We start from the raw sequence: 24,349 nt of genomic DNA on the forward strand, positions 1-24,349 counted from the left end.
AATTCTGCATTCCACATAGTGGTTTGGCCATCTCTTTGTTTTCCTTTCTCTTAAATCATGCCACAGGGCATAATCTCCCAAACTCCAAGCTAAAGGTACTATTCTACAAGTTACCACTTTGGAGCACCTGGATGGCTCTGTTGGTTAAGCAGTTAAGCATCCAATTTAGGCTCAGGTCATGATCTCACAGTTTGTGGGTTTGAGCCCCGCGTCAGGCTCTGTGCTGACAGCTCAGAGGCTGGAGCCTGCTTCAGATTCTGTGTCTCCCTCTCTCTCTGCCCCTCCCCTGCTTGTTCTCTGTTTCTCTCTCTCTCTCTCTCAAAACTTAATAAACATTAAAAAAATTTTAAGTTACTGCTTTAAAAAGTGAAGTTTGTTTCTTTAGAGGAAGCTGATAGGCATCATCTAAATAATTTCAGCAGAAAATAATAATTTTCTCACCTCACTTTAAAAGACTATGAGGGCGCCTGGGTGGCTTAGTCAGTTAAGCGTCCGACTTTCGCTTAGGTCATGATCTCGCGGTTCGTGGNCCATAAACTGCTTTTAAAAAGAACCACCTCCTACTTGTCTTTGTGGCCTCAGCACCTGCACAGTGCATGGCCAACAGCAGGTCTTACCTCCTTCATCCTTTGTTAGCGTTCCTTTAGTGTTAGACTTTCTTCTCTTGATTGACTTTCATTCTGATGTTATCTCCTCACAGCAAAAAACGTGCTCTGCTTCCCCTTCACAGAGGAAACTCCCCACCCTCTTGTATCTTACTAAACAGCGAGCACAGAGTTAGCAGTCCACTGGCTCTCCAGGACCACTTCCAAAGCGGGACCCTTCTCCCTCTGGGGTTTCTTCCACCTGGAGGATTTTCTTCCCCATTCCTGACCCTCACACCTCCATCCTCACCATTTGCCAACCTATCCCTCAGAACTTAGTTCAGATGTCACCTCTTCTAGAAAAGCTCTGACCCCTCAGCCCGAGTTAGATACGCATTGTCATTGCACATCTAGCATCCTTCGTCACCTCTGCCTCAGCCCTTGTCTCAGGCTACTGGGATTGTTATTGACTACAGGCTCTTTAAGGTCATAGATTGTCTTTTATAGAGACCTTTCAAGGTCTGGCACTTTATAAATGTCTTTGAGTTTATGAGTCACAGCTGTTGAATAAGTAAAGTATGTTTTACTTCATATAATTTTAATATTAAATGGACCTATTTATATAATTTCTTTCTGAAAGTACTTGTTTCTGACATTTCACATAACCAGCAGAATTTTTTAAATGAATTCAAGATATTCATTCATTCATTGTTTAAGTTTCAAAACATATTGTATACCTATTATGTACTGGATCAAAAACTAACTCTCTAGGACCTCAAGCGGGGACAATGGAGGCATAGGCTAATCACGATAAGGCAGAAAATGCAGCAGGTGCAGGAGTTGAAGTATGCCCAGAGTATTCTGGAGCACTGTGAGGGGCCCCTAACACTGTCGGGAGGGGAGTCAGTTAAGGAGATTACTTAGATGCTATGAAAACCAAGCTGAGACTACAATGCCAAATAGGCATGTAGCAGATAAAAAAGACTGGCAGGGGCTTCCCCAGCAGAGGGGATGTATGAGCCAACATGGAAATACAGAGCATGGTACACAATGCAATATAAGCAGTTAAGGCTTATGGGAATAAATTGGCAGGCATGCACTTTACAAATATTATTCCATTTAATGCTTATACTAACATCGTGTGTTAGATACTGTCATTCTCATTTCATTGATAAGGAAAATTAGTAGCAGAATGGTTAAGTAATTGGCTCATCGTCACACAGCTAATGAGTGTAAAACTGTGATTTTAATGCAAATTTGACTTCTAAATCAGTTCCCTAACCACTATGCAAATGTTGGCTTTCTACTTTCACTAAGAAGCATGAACTATCATTGCTTTTGACTGATTCAGACATCAGACAGTTTATCAAAAGTTGCACTCTTAAATTTATTGGATCAAGCTAATAGTTATACTTCATTAATTTCATATGCTTTGCATGTCCATCCACCTCCAGTGTCCCCATTTACACCATGGGGCACCACATAGTATTATGATAATATGTAAATGGTCCTTTTCTCTTTGTCTTCTTATTGTTTTCCACTGTCCAAATTTGATAATATCATGAAAAATTGCTTACTGTTATATCAGTGATTAAGTACTACATGCCAGTTACTCATGGGAAAAATAATGAGTTTCTGACTTAAAGCCCTGCTAAAACAAATTTTGAAATAAAAATCAAGGTCAACTGTAAGCAATTGATTAGTCTTGTAATTGAGAGAAGGGAAGAAAAGTAACTGAATTCAGATAGAACAGAACAGAGACTTCTCACCCAGTCTCCCAAACCTGCATCATGCTGAGCTCACCGTGATTGAAATTCAAGTATTTTAGAAACACATTCAGAGAACCCATGCTCCCAGCAGGTGTTCTCCAAATTTTATATTTTAAGTATCTAAAAAGTATTCCATTGCCTTCCTGAGGTTTTTTATTTTTTTAAAGATTAACTCCTTGAAGCTTTATTTTCTTCCTTTTTCTCTCCAGTTAATGGTCATTTGATAGAGATCAAATGGTTTTCCAAGAAAAACCATTTGGTATATCATTCCTTTAGATAATCACCAGGGATACTTAATATAAAATTCAATCTGACACTAGCCTGTCATGAATGTCAAGAGATACTTATGAAAGTACTAACAATGATAAGTGTACATATGGAAATTATTGAACCTTGAACCTTTAATGTAGTACTGGTCCAGATCCAGCATTTGATATTGTATTTGTTGAATAAATGGAAAAATATAATGTAACTCAGTCATATGTGAACATGTTTTTTGTAAAAAAAAAAAAGTCAATTCTTAGATAGTTGTGAAGCATATATCTTTTGCATTTAACTTATTTCTTAGTCCCTCGGTGTATACATTTGCATACATGCACAAATAATTTTACATATATGTAATATATATACATATGTATTTTTTGATTTCAGGTTTATACTGAATGTGATATATATGTTCTACTTAGTATATGCTGTGTGTTTATATATATGTATGTATATATACATATATGTGTATATTGCACTCAGTATGAACCTGAAATCCTTTTATCTTTTAACGTATTACCATTTGGATATCAAAGTAATTACTTATTGTGCTGTTATTGTTTCCAATCAGATAAGACAGTATGATTAGGAAAATAGAGTTGATCCATTATAGTACTATACACCAGTGCTATTAGCCAACTTGCTGCCATTCTCATAAAAATTATACAATTTAAACTGGAAGATGCCAGTACCTGCTTCTATTAGAAGCAAGAACCTTTTCTACTTCATAATATGCTCAATTACCTTTAAATTGATCCATGAATAAATTATAATCCAAATAGACTTCTTTACCTTAAAGCTTTGCTGGCTTAAGATATCTTTGTTGATTCATTATGTTGTCACTTTTCTATCGGCAATGTAATGCTTTTTATATCTGGATAGAGACAGTTTTCATGTGAGATACTGTTATCTTTAAATGAGTAGGATTCAGATTTTTCTGGTGAGAACAAATTCATCAATGATGAATCCCTGGAGAAAGTACTGAAACAAAAATCATACCATTTCTGAGCTTTGTTCAGTTCATCAGTTACAAAGCAGCTTTTGATAGTCCTAAAGAAGTTTTTTCTTTGTTTAAGAAATATAGCATGACGCTCAAAACCTCTCACTTTGGGTTACCGCGGGCTACAACTTTTTCTGTGAGAAAATAATGAATGAAGAGGAAAAGCTCCTGCTGCTGGCTCTGTCAGGCTCTGCTGCTTCTCCTCCTGCAATAGGAAATCAATTAACTATATGTTCGGGCAGAGATTTGAACTAAATGCTTTATTAATCATCACTGATTGCGCGCATACACAGTGGCCGACTGTGCATTCATCTTCACTGTTTAAGAGTTTTATTTTGCCTTTTGCTGGTTTTTGTTTGTTTGGTTGGTTTTTTGGCAAGATCAGAACACAAAGGTTTGCCTAAATGTAGTATATGTAAAGGTGGTCGTCTGGTGCAGGAGAGAATGGATCTTTTGTATTTTCAGAAAGCTTAACTCTTATAATGCTCAGTACCCAGATACGGTAGAGGCATCATAATACATCACAAAGTAATTTCTTTAAAAAGCGCCAAAGTTTCTTATACTAATTTGCAGAAAGCAAAATCACTATGGCAGCCTTAATGTTGTGGAAGCTGGTACTATACCTCGCTTCTAGGATTTCCATCTAGCAGTGAGAAACTACCCACAGACAGACCAATTTGACTTGGAGATGAATGGTGGAAGGTTGGGGGGGGCAGTCACCGATCCCGTGTGTGGGCGTGCTTTCAATTTAAAGAAAGAATGGGCAACAGTTTTCCTTCTTTTCTACTGATTCTTCTAACTAACCCACAAAGAAAATCCTATAGGAATCTTTATGTTAAATTGAGAACCTCTCCTTAGGACTAATTATGAAAGAACAGCACATTATAATCATAGCGCTGTGAGCTATGGAAAGGCAACATAATTTAAACATAAATGTGGTCAACCACTGCAAAAAAATTATAGAAAATATCAGACTGGTAGGTGTTTACTCAGGCTGTATTCTGTTCAGCACCAAGGGATTTTCAAATATTATTATTATTGTTCTTGTTGTTGTTGTTGTTGTTGTTATCATCATCATTGGAACAATTTGAAACTATCAGTTTAAACTTAACTACTTTATTTCTCTCTCTTTGGATAAAGAATAATACAAATGAAGGAAAAAAATCTCCTCTGATTTATGGTTAAAAGAAGATAGATCAAAAAAGTTTCAGGAATGATTTGTTTTGAGTAACAGGTCTAAAATTCTTAGATGGAATTAGATACTGTTGAGTAAGGTAAGACCCAATCAGGGAATCGGGATAACGGTTCAGAGTTTCATTGAGCTTGCCACCATGAGGGATCTGCTGGAACCAGAGGTCACTTGTTTCAACATTTAAAGATATTTGATAATCTTCAAGACTATAAGATTAAGATTTTGGTACCGTTGATGTATAAGAGAAGTGTGGACAGAGTGATAGTCCAACAAGAACTATGTCATGTGGAACTCGGCCTCGGAGGCTCAGTCAGTTAGGCATCCAACTTTGGCTCAGGTCATGATCTCACGGTCTGTGAGTTCGAGCCCCATGTCGGGCTCTGTGCTGACAGCTCAGAGCCTGGAACCTGCTTCAGATTCTCTGTGTGTGTGTCTCTCTGTCCCTCTCCCACTTGCACTTTCTATCTCTCTCTCTCTATCTCTATCTCTCTTTCAAAAATATAAAACATTTAAAAATTTTTTTAAAAAGTATGTCATATGTGGACATGCATTTACCACCTCATGAGGTGTTATCGGAACCCCAGGGGCATTTCTTTGGCATCAAGTATAATCCCTTCTGCCCCAGGAGAAAAGTCATTTCATAAGAGGATATTTCAAACAAGCATGATATGTTCTACATAAAAGGGCTTACGTGTATGATAAATGTTGTGGATTTGTTTTATAGTCATTTATTCTTTGCTTTCTAACAAGATGGCATCACATATTTATTTTATGGTTAAATAGATACAGTACATTCTGTCCCCTCATAATATTATTTCATATTTCTGAAATCATTAAACAGGAAGGCATTGATGTATAGACATAAAGTATATAATTCTACTTTAATTGTATATAAATTAATTCGACATTCATAGCATTACTTCCATTTGCTTGACTTGTTGACATAATTATAGCAAATTGATAATGGAAGTAACAATCTTAGATATTTCCACTGAAGTATGTTCTGCTAATATAAATTTTCAGTGGCAGTTTGGCTAAATTGGAACATGGGTTAAGTTTAGTTTGCCTACCCTACTAACATCTCTAAAAGACTGGAGAACTCAGTTTCCTGGGGCATTATGCATCCTGGCAAGTGGAGGCCAGTGTTTCGAAACAAGTGTGATTTTTCACCAAAGTATTTGCTAGGTCAGAAATCAGGATGACCTTGGAGTGCTGTAGTTTTCCAAGCCTCCTTCAGCTAGATAAATGGACTTTATTTTGTAAGTGAGAGAGAGAGACAGAGAAAGAGAGGAGAAAACGTGCTTTTACAGTCTTAGAAAAGAGAGACCTAGCAATTCCAGGTTGCAGGCGGACATGGAACATTTGGAATTCAGTGGTGTCTATCACCAGCATTATGTGTCAGTAAAAGTGAAGATCAAAGGTTCTAGAAGAGGAGAAGGACAAAAGTGGAGAGGAAATAATTGTGGGATAATGAATAGTATGAGGGCATATTCGTGTTAACTTGAAACACTTGGTATTTTTCCATGACACCCAGGTATCTTTCTAAATGAACTTTGTAAAGTACAGTTGAATAACCTTGAGATTTAAAGCTCCATGATGTGATTTTGAATACTGATGGAGTTTGTTTAAGCACTGTGATATTTCCTCTGCTTTTCATTTCTATTTTTTGCCTCCTTCATGCAAAATAAAATGTATTTTCTGTACGGAAAAATCAATATTTTTACCATTTTTTCAGCTATTCCAGTAAATTGCAATCAACATTAGTTACAGCCTTTAAAGAGATGTAGTAAGAATTTGAACACAATAAAATAGAGATACAGATTAGAACTTTGGCAAAGTACCTTTGCTATTGACAAAAGCATTTGTCAGGGACTATGGCTGTGTCTATATTGTGCTAAAAACCTGATGAAAGAGGAAAAAAGCATCAATAGGTTTTACCTTCTGTCTATATGAACCAAACAAATGTTCTAACTAATAGCTATTGTTTTAAGTGAATGAATTTGGCTTACCATTGTGAATTTTATTCCATTTAGCAATGTATTTTAATTAATTTTGTATATTTAATACATATATACTTGATAAAGGTATTCTGCTTTTGAGTTCTTTTTAATAATTAGTGGAATCTGATACCTTACAAGACTTATGATTCTTGAATAAATGAAGACCTTGTTCACAGTATATAAGAAACAATCCCAAAACACACATTTGTTGGTTGATAATATTTATATGTTAATATCCTCACATTTTTCTCTTCTGTGAGTGAATAATCTTTGTTATTTGCATGTTTTCCTTTTAGAAACTGCCAAGTTTTGGACCTTACCTTGAGCGGCGCCAAGAAATCATAGCAGAGAACAAGATTAGACAGAAAGAACAAAATGCAGCTTTTCCACCTCTTGAAAGAAAGCCTTTCAGCCCCAAAAAGCCTATTCCTACCATCAAGGTAAAAATTAAGCTATATATTTACTAATTAAATATACAATATAGCTCAAGTGTTTATTTACTGTTTAAATGATTCACTTATTTTCTTTAAAAATATACTGAAAGTTTTCAAAAATCTACCTATGGTGATAGGATAGCCTCTTTTGTTTGTACATTTTATACTTTTTAGAATACTGTCATCACATATGTGTTTTGTGGATATTTCTGTATGTTAAATGGGCCAGGAAATATTAGGTGAAGTCTTTGTCTTCTCATAGTCATTTTAAAATTATCCCTATCTACAATTAAATCCAAGAGGTATGTTAGTCATGCAATACAATTAAATGATTAATATGCAACATGGTATCAATTTGGACAAACTTTGTCTAATTTAATCCCTGGAAAACCTGCAGAAATTGGGGTCTCAAGAGATTCTTTTCTGGGTAATAGCAAGAATTATCATTAAGGTGGAATTCTGGATGTATTTGCGTGTTTTCCTTTTAGAAACTGCCAAGTTTTGGACCCTATCTTGAGTGGCACAAGGAATTCTTAGCAGAGAACAAGATTAGACAGAAAGAACAAAATGCAGCTTTGAACTTATTTTGAGAGACAGGCAGATTCACATACTACAGTCATAAGAAATAATACTTATGAGGGGCGCCTGGGTGGCCCAGTCGGTTAAGCATCCGACTTCAGCTCAGGTCATGATCTCACAGTTCGTGGGTTCGAGCCCCGCATTGGGCTCTGTGCTGATAGCTAGCGCAGAGCCTGGAGCCTGTTTCAGATTCTGTATCTCCCTCTCTCTCTGACCCTCGCCTGCTCACGCTGTCTGTCTCTCTAAGAAATAAATGAAACATTAAAAACTTTTAAAAAAATAATACTTATGACTATAGTATTATAGTCTTGTGTACCTTTTATTTAGTTTCCCCAATGGTAACATGTTGCAAATATCACAACCAGGATAATGACACAGATAAAATCTACTGATCTTATTCAGATTTTTTAATTTCTGATTTGTGTGTGCGAGTCCGTATGTGTGCATTAGCGTGTTTACTTCTGTGTGATTCCTCCACATGTGTAGATTCCTCTTTCAATCACGACAGTCAAGATATAAGATGTCTATCACTCCAGAGACTATCCTGTCATACCACACCTACTTCTTTCCTGCCCACCTTGCCCAAGATGGAATTGTCTTAATGAAAGAAAAGAGAGTGATATAGGAGTTACAGGACCATATTCCCTCTGAAATTACCATCACTAAATGTGGTTTCAGTTACTGAAACTTTTCTTCTGTATTTAATGACAGTCTAACTCCTACATTTCCATTTTCTGTTTGAGGCATCAGCTGAAAAGCTTGCTCTTAGGACCTCTCAGGGGAACCTCCCAGAAATTCATCTTTAGTTGTCAGCTGGGAATCAGAACCCTTAAAAATTCCCTCTACCTCTGAGAGAGAAAAAAAAAATGTGTCCTGTGTCAAACACATTGGGGTTTATACTTGCTGCTGCAAAATTTAGGTGATTCAAAGTTCTAAAAGGAAATATAAAAGTACTTGAACACAAATTCTACCAGCATTTCAATACCATAATTCCAAATAAAGTGAACACTTGGGACTTTTAATAGCAAAATATCCCCACATACTCTCTTTAGCTATTTACTTACATTATTTGTGTGCTACTAAAAGAACGAACTGGAGACTGATGATAAAGAGAAGACCAGATGCTTCAGCTCTTCACAAGCCTCCCCATCCCTATGTTTGGCTATGATTATTCTATGATTTGGGGTTAAATGAGAATTGTCCCACTTCTGTCTCTCTTCTACATTAATTTGAATTCAATGTAAGGTCTCATCTGTTCCTTATGTATAAAAAATCAAAAGAAAGATATTATTTATATTTGAAAGAAAAGAAGTGTAAGGTGATTATGAAAACATTTTGACCTTTTCTAGTCTTCTATTCCTTCAGGGAATAAAAGCAAGACAAAAACAGAACAGAGAAAAAACCTATTATAGTTAAATTCAAGCTGATCAGTCACTAATCCAAATAAAATATCAAACTCAGCAGAATTAAATAAACCAAAGAAATATGAAGTCAGAAAAGTAAGTAAACATTTTTTAGTATCCTGGAGGGATAGGAGTATTATTAAAAAATAGTACAGGTTTCTGTTTCTCTCCTAAGTTTCTTTATTTTAGGTTATCCAAATTAAAGTATCCCTAGTATTACATTACATAAGCTTTAAGACATGATAGATACCATCTTCCCAGCATCTAGACCATAATAATGTTCATGTAATAAAGGACTGCTATGGTAGATTTTCCCAATGTCCAGTGGATTTTCCACTGCCTTGGCTTCTCCTCAGAGTATCATACCCATTCTACCTTTTGTCATTTCTAAGAAGATGTTGTGCCCTTTCAAATAACATAATGGTAGGGCACCTGAGTGCCTCAGTTGGTTAAGCATCCAACTCATGATGTTGGCTCAAGGCATGATCTCATGGTTGTGAGATTAAGCCCCACTTTGGGCTCCATGCTCATTATGGAACCTGCTTGGGATTCTCTCTCCATCTCTCTCTGCCCCTCCCCTGCTCGCTCGCTTGCTCGCTCTCTCTCTCAAAATAACTGAATAAACATTTTTAAAATGCCATCATGGTAGCTGATAATTGTCGGTTTTTTGTTGTTGTTGTTTTGTTGAGGGTAGCACTAGTTATAAAAGCAACTATCTTTTTGGAAAGTGAGGAATTACATTTACTAAAATAATGACTTCTCACTTTATCTTGTTTTCTATAAGGCTCCTATACTGTACTATATGTTTCAGAGGAAGAAGGAAGATAAGGAGATCTGTACCTATGCCCAGAGAGATCCCCACTTTCAGATGATTCCTGACTTCTAGAGCCATGATATTGTGTGTGTGTGTGTGCATGTATGATTGTATTTTTAGTTAGATCAGTCATGCTTCAATATTATAGCATGATTTACTAACATAGGAAAAAAAGTTTATCTCCTGGAAGCATCCATGGAAGTATGTGGCAACGAGTAGCTCTAATGTGCCTATACTATTCCAAATGTTATACATGTCTTATCTCATTTAATAAAATCTTCACAATACCTAGGATAGATACTAACTCTATATTATCTAACTCATTTTTAGATAAAACAACCATTCATTTACAGATAAAAAAATTGAGGAATAATGAAAGATTAAATAATTTGGCCAAGTCACATAGTAATCATTGATAGAATGGAGGATGGAAAAAAATTGAGAATTGCTGGGTTAGGAGATTCAGAAGATTGACTTATAATAGGAACTATAAAACTTTGGATCCATTGTATAAAATGTTGAAATATACCTAGAGATAGGTCATGAAAGATGAATATCATCAACATGGAATAATAAAAACATTTAGTAAAGGAATTTTAAGCACATGGCTTTTGTCACAGTTGTATTACTAATCACTTGATTTGGGGAAAATATCAAATAAGAGACCTATAAAATGAGACTACTGAGCAAAGAAGTTAAATTTCTCCCCCCAGCACTCTGTAGATTCATTTGTTTAGTTTTTTTCTAATGTTAGATCACAAAGATTAATATAAAAATTACCCACAAGCCTACTTAATCATTATTAAAATTTAGATTTATAAAATTCTAGTCCTTCTTATATCTAAATATAATATCTTAAAATAAACATGGAATAATCTTATATTTTACATAAAAATTTCACAATTATTTATATGTCACTTTTATATCAAAATAACGTTTTCATAGTATTTTATAATATGAACTTATTAACTTTTTGAAAGTAACCTATTAGAGCCTAGAGGGCACCATGCTGCTCCTGGAGAGAGGGCAGGTTAACAATCTGGAAGCATACATCATGGAAACAGAGATCTGAAAAGCGCCTGGGACACACTAAAAGGGAGATTACTCACTCCTCTCAGAGTACTTTGCTGGGAGCAAGAAACATAGAGAACCCTCTCTGGGAAAAAAGGAACTGACTGGCACCATTTCCCTCCCCTGCCCCTAGTATAAACACACAACCACCTGTCGCACACACACAACACAGTGCCAACATTGGCTGCCTAACCTGCTTACATCAGGTCCCACTCCCCTGTGCCAGTACCACCCTTCTTGGTCAGGTTTATCTCAGTCCCAGCATGATGGGCCCAGGAGAAACCCCTAGCCACACCATGTCTCCCAACCAAAGAGTTCTGCAGGGCCTCAGTTCTAGTGGAAGTAGTATCAGGTTTCATTTAACAAGCAGACCAGAGCTACCTAGTTAAAATGGGCCACACTCTGGACAAGGACCAAACACTGCCCACTGCAGGCAAGTGGAACCTCTGCAAATGACTGATCTGAAGGACAGAGCAGTCAAAACACAACAGCAGAACACAGGCAGCACATGCCAGAGACATTCCCTGAAGTGCCAGTCCCTGGATACTGCATGACCTTCTCTTCATAAAGCCATTACTCTCAGAAGGAAGAAACATAACAGATTTTTCTAACACAGAGAAGAAGGCAGAGAGTTAGACAAAATGCCAAGGTGGAGGAATCCATCCCAAGAGAAAGAACAAGAAAAGGTCATGGCCAGAGATCTAATCAAAATAGATACAAGTAATATGCCTGGTGGAGAATTTAAAGAAACAATCATAAGGAAACTCACTGGGCTTGAGAAAAGAATAGAAGATATCAGGAAGGCCCTTAACACAGAGATAAAAAAGTTAAAAAACAATTAGTCAGAAATGAAAAATGCAGGGGTGCCTGGGTGGCTCAGTCGGTTAAGCATCTGACTTCAGCTCAGGTCATGATCTCACAGTTAATGGGTTTGAGCCCCGCATCAGGCTCTGTGCTGACAGCTAGCTCAGAGCCTGGAGCCTGTTTCAGATTCTGTATCTCCCTCTCTCTCTGACCCTCCCCTACTCATGCTGTCTCTCCCTCAGAAATAAATTTAAAAACCTTAAAAATTTTTTTAAAAAAGTAATGAAAAATGCAATAACAGATTTGAAATAGACTGGATGTAATGAACACAAGGATGGACGAAGCAGAGGAACAAATAAGTGATATAGAAGATAAAATAATGGAAAATAATGAAGCTGAACAAAAAAGAGAAGAATTATGAACACAAAACCAGAGTTGGAGAACTCAGTGCCTCCATCAAACATAGTAACATTCATGCCATAGGAGTCCCAGAAGAAGAAGAGAGAGAAAAGCGGGCAGAAAACTTAAATGAGGAAATAATAGCTGCAGAATCCCCTAATCTGAGGAAGGAAACAGACATCCAGATCCAAGAGGCACAGAAAACTATTCCAAAAAATCAACAAAAGCAGGAAACACCAAGACATATTGTAATTAAATTTGCAAAATATAGCAATAAAGAAAAAATCCTGAAAGAAACAAGACAAAAGAAGTCCCTAACTTACAAGGGAAGACAAATAAGGTTAAAAGCAGATCTCTCTGTAGACACTTGGTAGGCCAGAAGGGAGTTGCATATGTATTAAACATGCTGAATAAGACAGATCTGCAACCAAGAATACTCTATCTAGTTAAGGTTATCATTCAGAATAGGAGAGATAGAGAGCTTCCCTGACAAACAAAAACTAAAGGAGTTTGTGACCACTAAACCATCCCTGCAAGAAATATTATAAGGGACTCTTTGAGTGCAAAGGAGAGACCATAAGTGCAAAGGAAAAAAAAAAAAAAAAGAGCAGAGGAAGTCTCCAGAAGCACTGACAAAACAAGTAATAAAATGGCACTTAAGGGGCGCCTGGGTGGCTTAGTCAGTTAAGCGTCCGACTTTCGCTTAGGTCATGATCTCGCGGTTCGTGGGTTCGAGCCCCGCGTCGGGCTCTGTGCTGACTGCCAGCTCAGAGCCTGGAGCCTGTTTCAGTCTGTGACTCCCTCTCTCTCTGACCCTCCCCTGCTCACGCTGTCTCTCTCTCTCTCTCTCCTAGAAATAAATAAAACATTAAAAAAATTTAAAAAAATAAAATGACACTTAATACATATCTATCATTAATTACTCTGAATGTACTAATGTACTAAACACTCTAATGAGAAGACATAAGGTGTCAGAATACATAGGGTGTGTGCTGCCTACAAAAGACTCATTTTACAACTAAAGACACCAGCAGATTGAAAGTGAAGAGATGGAGAAACATTTATCATGCAAAGGAATGTCAACAGAAAGTCAGAGTAGCAATACTTCTTTCAGACAAACTAGATTTTAAACCAATGATTGTAACAAGAGATGAAGGAGGGGACTATACAATAAGAAAAATCTAACAATTGTAAATATTTGTGCCCCCAACCTAGAAATACCCAAATATATAGGCCAATTAATAACATATTTAAAGGAACTCATTGATAATAATACGATAAGAGTAGAAGATTTTAAACACCCAAGAAACATCAATGAACATATCATCTAAGCAGAAAAAAACAAGGAAACCATGGCTTTGAATGACACACTGGACCAAATGGACCAAACAGCTATATTCAGAATATCATCCTAGAGCAGCAGAATGCACATTCTTTTCAAGTGCACATGGGACCTTCTCCAGAATATATCACCTACTAGGTCACAAATCAGGCCTCAGTAAGTACAAAAAGATTAAAACCATATGATACATTTTTTTCTGAGCATAACACTATGAAACAAAGTCAACAACAAGAAGAAAATTCGAAAGCCCTGAAATACATGGAGGTTGGGGCACCTGGGTGGCTCACTCGGTTAAGCGTCTGGCTTTGGCTCAGGTCATGATCTCACGGTCCGTGGGTTCGAGCCCCACATAGGGCTCTGTGCTGACAGCTCAGAGCCTGAAGCCTATTTCAGATTCTGTGTATCCCTCTCTCCCTGCCCCTCTCCAGCTCGTGCTCTGTTTCTCTTCGTCTCAAAAATAAATAAACGGTAAAAAAATTTTTTCTAAATACATGGAGGTTAAACACCATCCTACTAAACAATGAATGGGTCAACCAGGAAATCAAAGAAGAAATTAAAAAATACATGGAAACAAATGAAAAATGAAAACATAATAGTCCAAAACTTTTGGGATGCAGCAAAAGTGATCATAAGAGGGAAGAATATAGCAGTACTTCAAGCAATGCATCAAGAGGCAAGAAAAATCTCAAATAAACCACCTAACCTTACACCAAAAAGAGGTAGAAAAAGAATAACAAATGAAGCTTAAATCCATGAGAATGAGGGAAATAATATTAGAACAGAAATAAATGATATAGAAAGTAAAAAAAACCAGTAGAACATATTAGTGAAACCAGGAACTGGTTCTTTGAAAGTGATAAAACCCCTAAGCCAAGATTATCACAAAGAAAAGAGAAAGGATCCAAATAAATAAAATCACAAATGAGAGAGGAGAGATAACAAACAATATCCCAGAAATACAAACAATTATAAGAAATACAAACTCTGCCAACAAATTGAATAGCCTGGAAGAAATGGGTAAATTTCTAAAATCATAAAAACTACCAAAACTGAAATAGGAAGTAGTAGAAAACTTGAATAGATCAATAAATCAATAACCAGCAAAGAAATTGAATCGGTAACCAAATCTCTCCCAACAAACAAAAGTCTAGGTCTAGAGGCTTCACGGGTGAATGAAAGAAGCATTAATACTTATTCTTCTCAAACTATTCCAGAAAATAGAAATGGAAGGAAAACTTCCAAATTCATTCTATGAGGCCATCATTACCCTCATATGAAAACCAAAGACTCTACTAAAAAAGAGAACTACAGGTCAATATCCCTTATGAACATGGATGCAAATATTCTCAATAAAATACTAGCAAATTGAATCCCACAGTGCATTAAAAGAATCATTCACCATGGTCAAGTAGGATTTATTCCTAAACTGCAAGGCTGGTTCAATATTCACAGATCAATCAGTGTGATACACCATATTAATAAAAAAAAAGGATAAGAGCCAGATTATTTTTTCAATAGATGCAGAAAAAGCATTTGACAAAGCAAAACATTCATGATAAAAACCTTCAACAAAGTAGGGTTAAAGGGAACATACCTCAATGTAATAAAGGGCATATATGATAAACCCACAGCTAATATCCTCAATGGGGATAAACTGAGAATTTTTCCTCTATGGTCAGGAACATGACAGGGATGTTCACTCTTACCACTGTTATTTAACATAGTACCAGAAGTCCTAGCTATAGCAATCAGACAACAAAAAGACATAAAAGGCATCTAAATCATCAAGGAAGAAGTCAAACCTTCACTCTTTGCAGATGACATGATACTCTATAGAGAAAACCCAAAAGATTCCACAAAAATTACAAGAACTGATACACAAATTCAGTAAAATCATAGGATATGAAATCAGTGTACAGAAATCTGTTGCAATTCTATACACCAGTTATGAAGCAGCAGAAAGAGAAATCAAGGAATAAATCCCAATTATAATTGCACCAAAAACCATGGATACCTAGGAATAAACCTACCCAAAGAGGTAAAAGATCCTTACTATGAAAACTATAAAGCATTGCTGTGGCTGTAAATTGAAAGAACAAATATTATTAAAATGTCTATATTAACCAAAGCAATCTACACATTTAATGCAATTCCTATCAACATATCACCAGCATTTTTCTCAAAGCTAGAACAAACAATCCTGAAATGTGTGTGGAACAACAAAAGACCCCAAATAGCCAAAGGAATCTTGAAAAAGAAAAACAAAGCTGTAGGCATCATGATTTCAGACTTCAAGCTATATTACAAAGCGGTAGTGATCAGGACAGTATGGTACTGGCACAAAGACAGACACGTGGAACAATTGAACAGAATAGGAAACCCAGAAATGGAACCACAACTATATGGTCAATTAATCTTCAACAAATCAAGAAAGAATATCCAATGGAAAAAGAAGAGTCCCTTCAACAAATGGTGTGGGGAAGCCTGAACAGCAGTATGCAAAAGAATGAAACTGCACCACTTTCTTATACCATACACACACACACACACACACACACACACACACACACACACACACAATTCAAAATGAATTAGAGACCTAAATGGGAAACCATCAAAATCCTAGAAGAGAACATAGGCAGTAACTTTTTTGACATGGGCCATAGCAACTTCTTACTAGATATGTTTCCTGAGGCAAGGGAAACAAAAGCAAAAATAAACTATTGAGACTTCTTCAATATATAAAGCTTCTACACAGCAAAGGAAATAATTAACAATACTAAAAGGCAACCTCTAGAATGGGAGAAGATATTTGGAAATGACATATCTGCTAAAGAGTTAGTATCCAAAATTTATAAAGAACTTACCAAACTCAATACCCAAAAAAAAAAACAAATAAACCAGTTAAAAATTGGCAGAAGACATGAATAGGTATTTTTTCATAGAAGACCTACAGATGGCCAATAGACACATGAAAATATGCTCAATGTCACTCATCATCAAAGAAATACAAATCAAAACTACAATGAGGTATCACTTCACACCAGTCAGAATGTATAAAATTAACAACACAGGAAACAACAGATGTTGGCAAGGACGCAGAGAAAGGGGGACCTGCTTACACTGTTGGTGGGAATACAAACTGGTGCAGTCACTCAGAAAAACAGTATAGGACCTCCTCAAAAAGTTAAAAGTAGAACTACCCTATAATCCAGCAATTGTGCTACTAGGTATTTACCCAAAGGATACAAATTATATATACACATATTACTCAGCCATGAAGAAGAATGAAATCTTGCCATGTGTAACAACATGGATGGAGCTAGAGAGTACTATACTAATTGAAGTCAGTCAGAGAAAGACAAATACCATATGATTACACTCATATGTGGAATTTAAGAAGCAAAACAAATCATAAGAGGGGAAAAAGAGAAGCAAAGCAAGAAAGAGACTTTTTTTTTTAATATTTTTATTTATTTCTAGGAGAGAGAGAGAGACAGCGTTAGCAGGGGAGGGTCAGAGAGAGAGAGTCACAGACTGAAACAGGCTCCAGGCTCTGAGCTGGCAGTCAGCACAGAGCCCGACGCGGGGCTCGAACCCACGAACCGCGAGATCATGACCTAAGCGAAAGTCGGACGCTTAACCGACTAAGCCACCCAGGCGCCCCAGCAAGAAACAGACTTTTAACTATAGTTAAAACTGATGGTTACCAGAGGGGAGCTGGGCAGGGGGGATGGGTGATATAGGTAATGGGGAGTAAGGAAGGCACTTGTTTTGATGAGTACCTGGTGTTGTATGGAAGTGTTCAATCACTAAATTCTATACCTGAAACTAATATTACATGGTTAATTTTACATTGTTAATGTTAAATTAACTAACTGGAATTTAAATAAAAACTAGAGAAAAACAAAAAAAAAAAGTAGCCTATTGCTGAACCTTTAGGTTGTTTCCAGAATTTCATAGAAATAATACTATTATAATTCCCATTGTATAAAAATCTTTGTACATGTAGATGCCTTATTGTTTTCTCCAGAGAAATTACAGGTGAAATTTTAGAGCTTTTGATACGTATTGCCGAATTGCTCTCCGGGAAGAGTGTGCAAATTTACGTTCCACCAAAAAATATAAGAGGGTCTATTTTTTAGACAACCATCAACAATGAATTTATTTTTTATTTTACCCAATGTAATAGTTAAAAAACTGCTTCATTTTTTCTTTAATTTTCAATGTCTAAATAGTAGTGAGATTTGGCATGTTTTTATATATTTTTGGACCATTTCTTTTGTGAACTTACTACTCATTTTTGACCAATTTTCTGCCAGAGTATTTACTCTTGTCTTACAGATTTTTAATAAGCTTTTTATATATTGCCATTTGTCTCCTAATTTGTATTATAGTGTTTTTATATAACTTTATGAAATTATATCTGGCAAAAGCTTCTTTTGTGATTTTTCTCTTTTTTTGCTTAGTGTAGCTTTTTTTTCCTTTCTAGTTTTTATTTGCTTAGTGTGGCTTTTTTTTCCTTTCTAGTTTTTATTTAAATTCTAGTTAATTAACATACGTGGTAAAATTTGTTTCCGGTGTAGAACTTAGTTATTCATCACTTACATATAACACCCAGGGCTCATCACAAGTGCCCTACTTAATACCCATCACCCATTTAACCCATCCCCCACCCACCACCTCCTTCCATCAACCCTCAGTTTGTTCTCTATTGTTGTTTCTTATCGTTTGTGTCACTAGTTTAGCTATTTCTACCATAAGATCATAAATATTCACCCATCTAGTTCTTTTAGAAATTTATTTACATTTGAATAACTAAAATTTTTGTTGCCTTAATCTATCAGGTATGGTTATAACTGTATTTTTTTCCTCAAAGAGACAATCATCCCACAATCTCAACAGCTGCATTTTAAAGTGAGCCCTTACATCTCTCAAATTATGACTCAGTGACCAAATGTGTCATAAATTGCTTTACATTCAAGTTTCCAACCTCAAAATTTGCTAACTGATAATGATGTCTGTATTCATCTATCTCTCTGTTTCCTAATTTCTGTATCATCTCCCTTTAGACTTTTCCTATATATTGACTCAACTATTCTCCATCACATTCTCTTTTCTATACTTCAAACAAGTGCTGCCCACTGTCTTCTGGATACCTCCACCTAAACAGTCTACACGAGGAGCACAGGGGCCATCACACTTTAAACTGATTATCATTCCTTCCAAACTGCTCTTCCTCCTGAGTCCTATGTCTCAATGAACAGCGTTGAGAGCCACTCAACTTTTGTAAAAATCAGCCTAGGTTCTATCATATTACGTATCGCATTAGTGAATGGGATCATGGGGCACTCATTAATGTCTATTATTTTCATCTCTGATATCTCCCTCCTTTTCTGTCCTTTCCTACTGAGGACACCGTAGTACAGTTCTTTACACATTCTTCAATGGAATTTTGAAATATTTCACTAACTGGCCTCCCACCTTCTTTTGTACCCTCCAGCTATTATGGAGTATTCTTTTTAAAATGCAAATCTGAGGGTTTTTTTTTTTTTTAACCCCTTACTTAAGATTCCTACATCTTAAGGTAAATTTAGCACAACCTTCACACCCTTCATATTTTAGCTTGTCTTGGCCTGAGCAGCTTCAGTGGAGTGATCCCAGGAGGTGGTAAATTGAAGAATTAAGAAAAGTTGAGAAAGTAAGATGAAGGTATATGTAATACTCTTCTGCACCTGAGAAATATCAGAAGGAAAGTGATAAAAAGAGAAAGTGGGGTAGAGGGAAAGGTTCATTTGTTTATATGTTAGGATACTCGAGGCTTGCATGAGTTTATATGCTATGAGAAAATAGCTAAGCCTACCAGAAAATGTGGGCTTATGGAAGCTAGATCTTTGGCAAGAAGGTTGGGGATGAAATTCGTAAAATACATTAAGTTACCTTGCATTAGAGAAAGGACATGTCATGATTTTCTGCCAGCTACATGCTGTATGCATTTAATGGTACTAAATTTAGGCTTACCAGTATTATTTTAGTATGTAGCCATGTTTAAAGAAAGTGACCATAAAAAGTCCTAACCTATTTTCTTTCATTGAAATAAATAGCAAAGTTCATAAGATTTTAACAGATTATATTTATGGAAAAAGAGTTTTCTGAATTTCCAAGCATGGAACTACTCAGTCACACTGCCTGGGTTCAAACCGTGGCACTACCATTTCATAGCTGCATGAATTTTCCTCAGTTAGCTAATCTGTGAGACAAGAGAAAATAAGAGTTTGCCTCATGGCAACTCTAATTCTCTATAAATTAGGGAATGTGTGAAGTACTTTTAGCCTGCATCAAATACATTCTAAATAAATATTATCTACTATTAGTTATTATGTTAAAAATGGACAGACTGAAGGAGATAATAGATTAAGGTGACTCTCTATTCCCATTGCGTTCAATAAAATTAACTCAAGAATGAAAGTAAGACTACATAAGGCTCTGGAGGCCAGTCAAGTTGGAAGTTTTAAAGAAGCCCATATATTTTCCAGGAAATCTTTATTGCATACCTACCATGAGACAAGCAACATGCTAAGAATTGGGCAACTATAGTACAATACATAAAGCAGACACAGCCTCTGTCCTCATGAAGCATACAGACACTAAGCAAAGAATCCCACTAATAACATAAAATCATATTTGTGACACAAACCCTAGGAAAAAATAATGTGTGGAATCTAAGGAGCAGGGGAAGGCCTCTCTGAGGAACTGGCATTTAAGGAGCCCTATGAGGTGGGTATGGATTAGAAGGATAAGGGAAAAAGGATGTTTCAGGAGATCTATAATCTGGTCCTGAATTTGGTAAGTGGCCGTGGTTATAGAGACAGAGGAAGACATAAAAATGATGAAGTCATGTTAATTCTCCTTCTAAAACTTCATGATTCTTGGGGTGTGCCTAGGTGGCTCAGTCGATTAATTGTCCAACTCTTGATTTTGGCTCAGGTCATAATCTCAGTGTTTGTGAGAGCAAGCCCTACATTGGGCTCTGCACTGACAGCATGGAGCTTGGGATGCTCTCTCCCTCTCTCTTTGCCTCCCCCCCAAAATATAAATAAACATTTTTTTAAACTTTAAAAAACTTAGTGATTCTCATATATTAAATGATAAGGGCTAGTAAGGAGTTAAGAATAAGGAAACCAAGATGATTCCGTTTTTTTATAGTCCCACTCAGTGAGATAAAGAAAAGATAATGAATCAGAGATTTGGTCTTAATGTTTTTAGATTCGATGGGCTTTTTCAATGTGGGATGAAAATTTAGATTTGAGCATATTGAAAATAATGAACTCAAGCAAATTAGGGATATGTGCTGTAAGATACAAAGGAAAAAGAACTGACATTTTGACTACCTACTGTGTGCTAAACACAAGAAAGAAACTTTACATACATTTTCCTAACTATTACTTAACCTAATACCCTATGAGAGAGAAGTTAAGTTCTGGGGAAGCAAAAGAGAAGAGCTGAGAAAAAAGAAACAAGAAAATAACTGGAAGTTAATGATAGTGTGAAGGGGTGGGAACCAAAGAAGACAGAAGTCTTAGAATGTAGAAGTCTGAAAGGTCTGAAAGCACTGCTCATCTTGGCAACGGGACCTTGTATTGTTTCATTTTATCTTTCACACATAATCACTGAGATTCCAGCCTCTGGTTGGCAAAAATTATATATTCACTCATACATTCATTTTGTCATTCATCCAACAATTGTTAATGTACACCATTAATGCCGCCATGTGCCTGCACTGATGTAGTCACTAGAAATTCAGTAATGAACAAAACAAAAGCCCAGCTCTCATGGCTCTTACATTTTACTAAGGAAAAACAGACAAGCAAGTGAATACATGCTGTGTCAGATGGTCACAGTGCTATGAAGAAAATATAGCAGGATTAGGAGAATAGGAATTGCTGGAGAGGTTAGTCAGGAGAGGCCTGATTAAATGGCATTTGAGTAAACACTTTAAAGAGTGAAAGAATGAACCACGTGGATAGATATCTTTGGGGAGTATATCCCATTCGGAAGGAATAGAAAGTGCAAAGACCCTAAAATAGGAAAGTCTTTGGCAGGAAAACCATTGAGGCTTTTTAAAAGGAAGAAAGACATGATCTGACGTAATTTTTCAAAGGATCCTTTTGGCTGTGATGTAGGTACAAGATCCTAGATGGGCAAGGGCAGAAGCAGAGAGACTGGTTAGAAGGCCATTGTAACAACCCAGGCGAGAGATTGGCAGGAGGGAGAATACGAGATAATGTCAGAAGGCCTCAACTCCTTTGTTTCAAATGAAATGATGTGTGTGAAAGTATTGTACACAGCATAGTTCTATTCAAATGTAAGTGGCCATGGTTATTGTTATTTTCTTACGAGTCTCCCACCCCTTTGCCCGTTATTTCAGACCCCATCTGGATGGTATAGCTGTGTGCTTATTCAGTCCTCATTGAAATTAACAGCCACGTTCCCTTTAAGAGCAATCTCTCTGAATGTGAATCAGACATTGCTTCTTGTGCTTTTATTGTTTTATGCTACCACACATACCCAGGCACGCTGTGGACTTCCCTTCGTGGCTTTCATTGCTCTTACATTTTCCTTAAGGTGCTTCTGTTCTTGACATACCATTTTTTCCTTCTTCCCTTTTCCCTGGAGGGCCTGGGTTATCTGTTTTCATGCTTAATGTTTTCTCTGTCCACCCATCTGTTTATTTTAGCTTGTTTCTTCCCTCCTGTCTGCTGGCCTCTTTATAGATTCCTCTGTTCAATAGTTTAAACTCCATGACACTGCTTTGTTTATCCTCTCAGCTAGCATAGTATATTATTCCCCATCTGCTACAGAAAGAGCCCCAGTGCCCCACAAAGTTAACTAAGCCCCTTGTCTGAACAAGTTTTTCAGTCATGCATTCAAGTCTCTAATCTACCCCATCTTCCCTGGTTATGAGTGTGACAATATTATTTCTAAGCAAGCCATGCTCAATAGATCTCATCTTTTGTTCTTTTTTTCCTTCAAATGCCTCAGATAAGATTTAATGGTCTATTGCCTCAGAGGTAGGCAGTTTCAATACCAGTCCATCAGTAAGTATTTATTGAGTATTTGCTATGTGACCAGCAGTGTGCTATGGACCGGGTTTATATCCAAAGCTGTAAAAAGCACGGTCCAAGGCACAGGAATTTCCCCAGTCTCAGTGGAGATGTAGCACTAACATGTATTTGCTATGCACTTATTGCAATCCAGGAATTGTGCTAGAAACTAGGAATACAACATGAATTTTAAAAAGAAAGACATCTATCCTTATGGAGCTCCTAGTCTAGCAAGGGAAAAAGACACATGTTAAAAATTATTTACAGTTCAATCAAATATGTACAAAATGCTCTGGGAACACAGAGGAGTGAAAGGGATTAGTTCTGCCTCGGGTAATTGTGGAAAGCTTCACAGAGATGGTGATATTTAACATGGAGCTTAATAAATTAGTGTTAATTAAGCAGAGAATTAATAATAAAAGCTAATATTTATTGAGTACTTATGAGGTTTCAGGCACAGTTCTACATGCTTATGAATTGACTCTATTAATTCTCACTGTAACCCTATCAGGTACCCCTATTTTTCCCATTTTACTGATTAAGTAATTGATAAGCAGGCTAAATAACTTGCACAAGGTCACACAGCTAAGAAGACATCAAAGCCAAGATGTGATTCTGAAGTCTGGCTCTAGAACTTGGGCCCATAAACATGATCTTCCATGTCTCTCACAAAAGAAAAAAAAAAAAAAGAATAAGAAGAAGGAAGGCAGTATTTCAAGCAAATCAGTGTGTTTGAAAAGCATAGTATCTATACATGCTGGGAATAAAATACATCCATGGGACCTTAAATCCAATACGCAATCCCTACATCCACCAGGTGGTAAACCCATTCTTTTTTTCAGAGGAATTCACAGAAAGGCCCAAACTGAGAGGCAGTAATGAGGAAAATAATCCAGTTTTCTTGATCGGCCTTCGCATGATGTACAAGGGCAAAGGGATGTACTGATCAAGCTGCTAACAATGTCAGCTAGAGTGTCAAGTGGTTATTCCCAGTGTTACACTGTGACTACTGGGTCCTTGAGAACCCAAAGTGTTCACTAGCAGCATACTATCCAGCTTTTCCTTGCCCCCTTGGAAGCTAAAAATAGCCTCAAAGACCCTCAGTCTTAATCCAGGGAGTGGTCTGAGGCCCTAAGGTCAACCTGGCATCCAATTGATTTCCTTTTTAACAACCCCACATCTTGACTTCCATTTCATAATGACACAGCATTTACCATATATATATATATATCTCACCACATTATGGAGCTGCCAANCCTGGTCTTTGAATGGCACTCTTCTTGACAGGTTTGGAGAAAGTTTGTTAATCAGATGTGTAGAAGACTTAAAGCTAGGAAGAACAGTTAATATGTCAGATAACAATCACAACTTGAAAATGCTTCAATCACCAATAAAAATAGGGCAAAACTAAGAAATTTATACTAAGCATAATAAATTGAGTATGATACACCAACAATAGGATTGGGTCCCTCGAGTTCCTCACTCTTCGGTCCTAAACTTTATATCAAACAGAAATATTGACTGATGTAGGGTTTTTTTTTATGTTTATTTATTTATTTTGAGAGAGTATGTGAGTAGGAGAGGGACAGG

The 24,349-nt window shown here is 36.6% G+C and overlaps 1 protein-coding gene across 1 annotated transcript in view; it reads left to right on the plus strand.

Annotated features, from left to right (window-relative positions):
* DPYD (dihydropyrimidine dehydrogenase) overlaps positions 1–24,349 on the plus strand; it is an 805,636-nt gene that overhangs the window by 773,120 nt on the left and 8,167 nt on the right. Inside the window, exon 21 of the mRNA XM_077746119.1 lies at positions 7,106–7,249. Within this exon, the coding sequence (XP_077602245.1) occupies positions 7,106–7,249 (144 nt within the window). The remainder of the gene's footprint in view (positions 1–7,105; positions 7,250–24,349) is intronic.

The sequence above is a fragment of the Crocuta crocuta genome, unplaced genomic scaffold (genome assembly GCF_008692635.1).
Source record: "Crocuta crocuta isolate KB4526 unplaced genomic scaffold, BGI_CrCroc_1.0 scaffold48, whole genome shotgun sequence".
Taxonomy (NCBI): domain Eukaryota; kingdom Metazoa; phylum Chordata; class Mammalia; order Carnivora; family Hyaenidae; genus Crocuta; species Crocuta crocuta.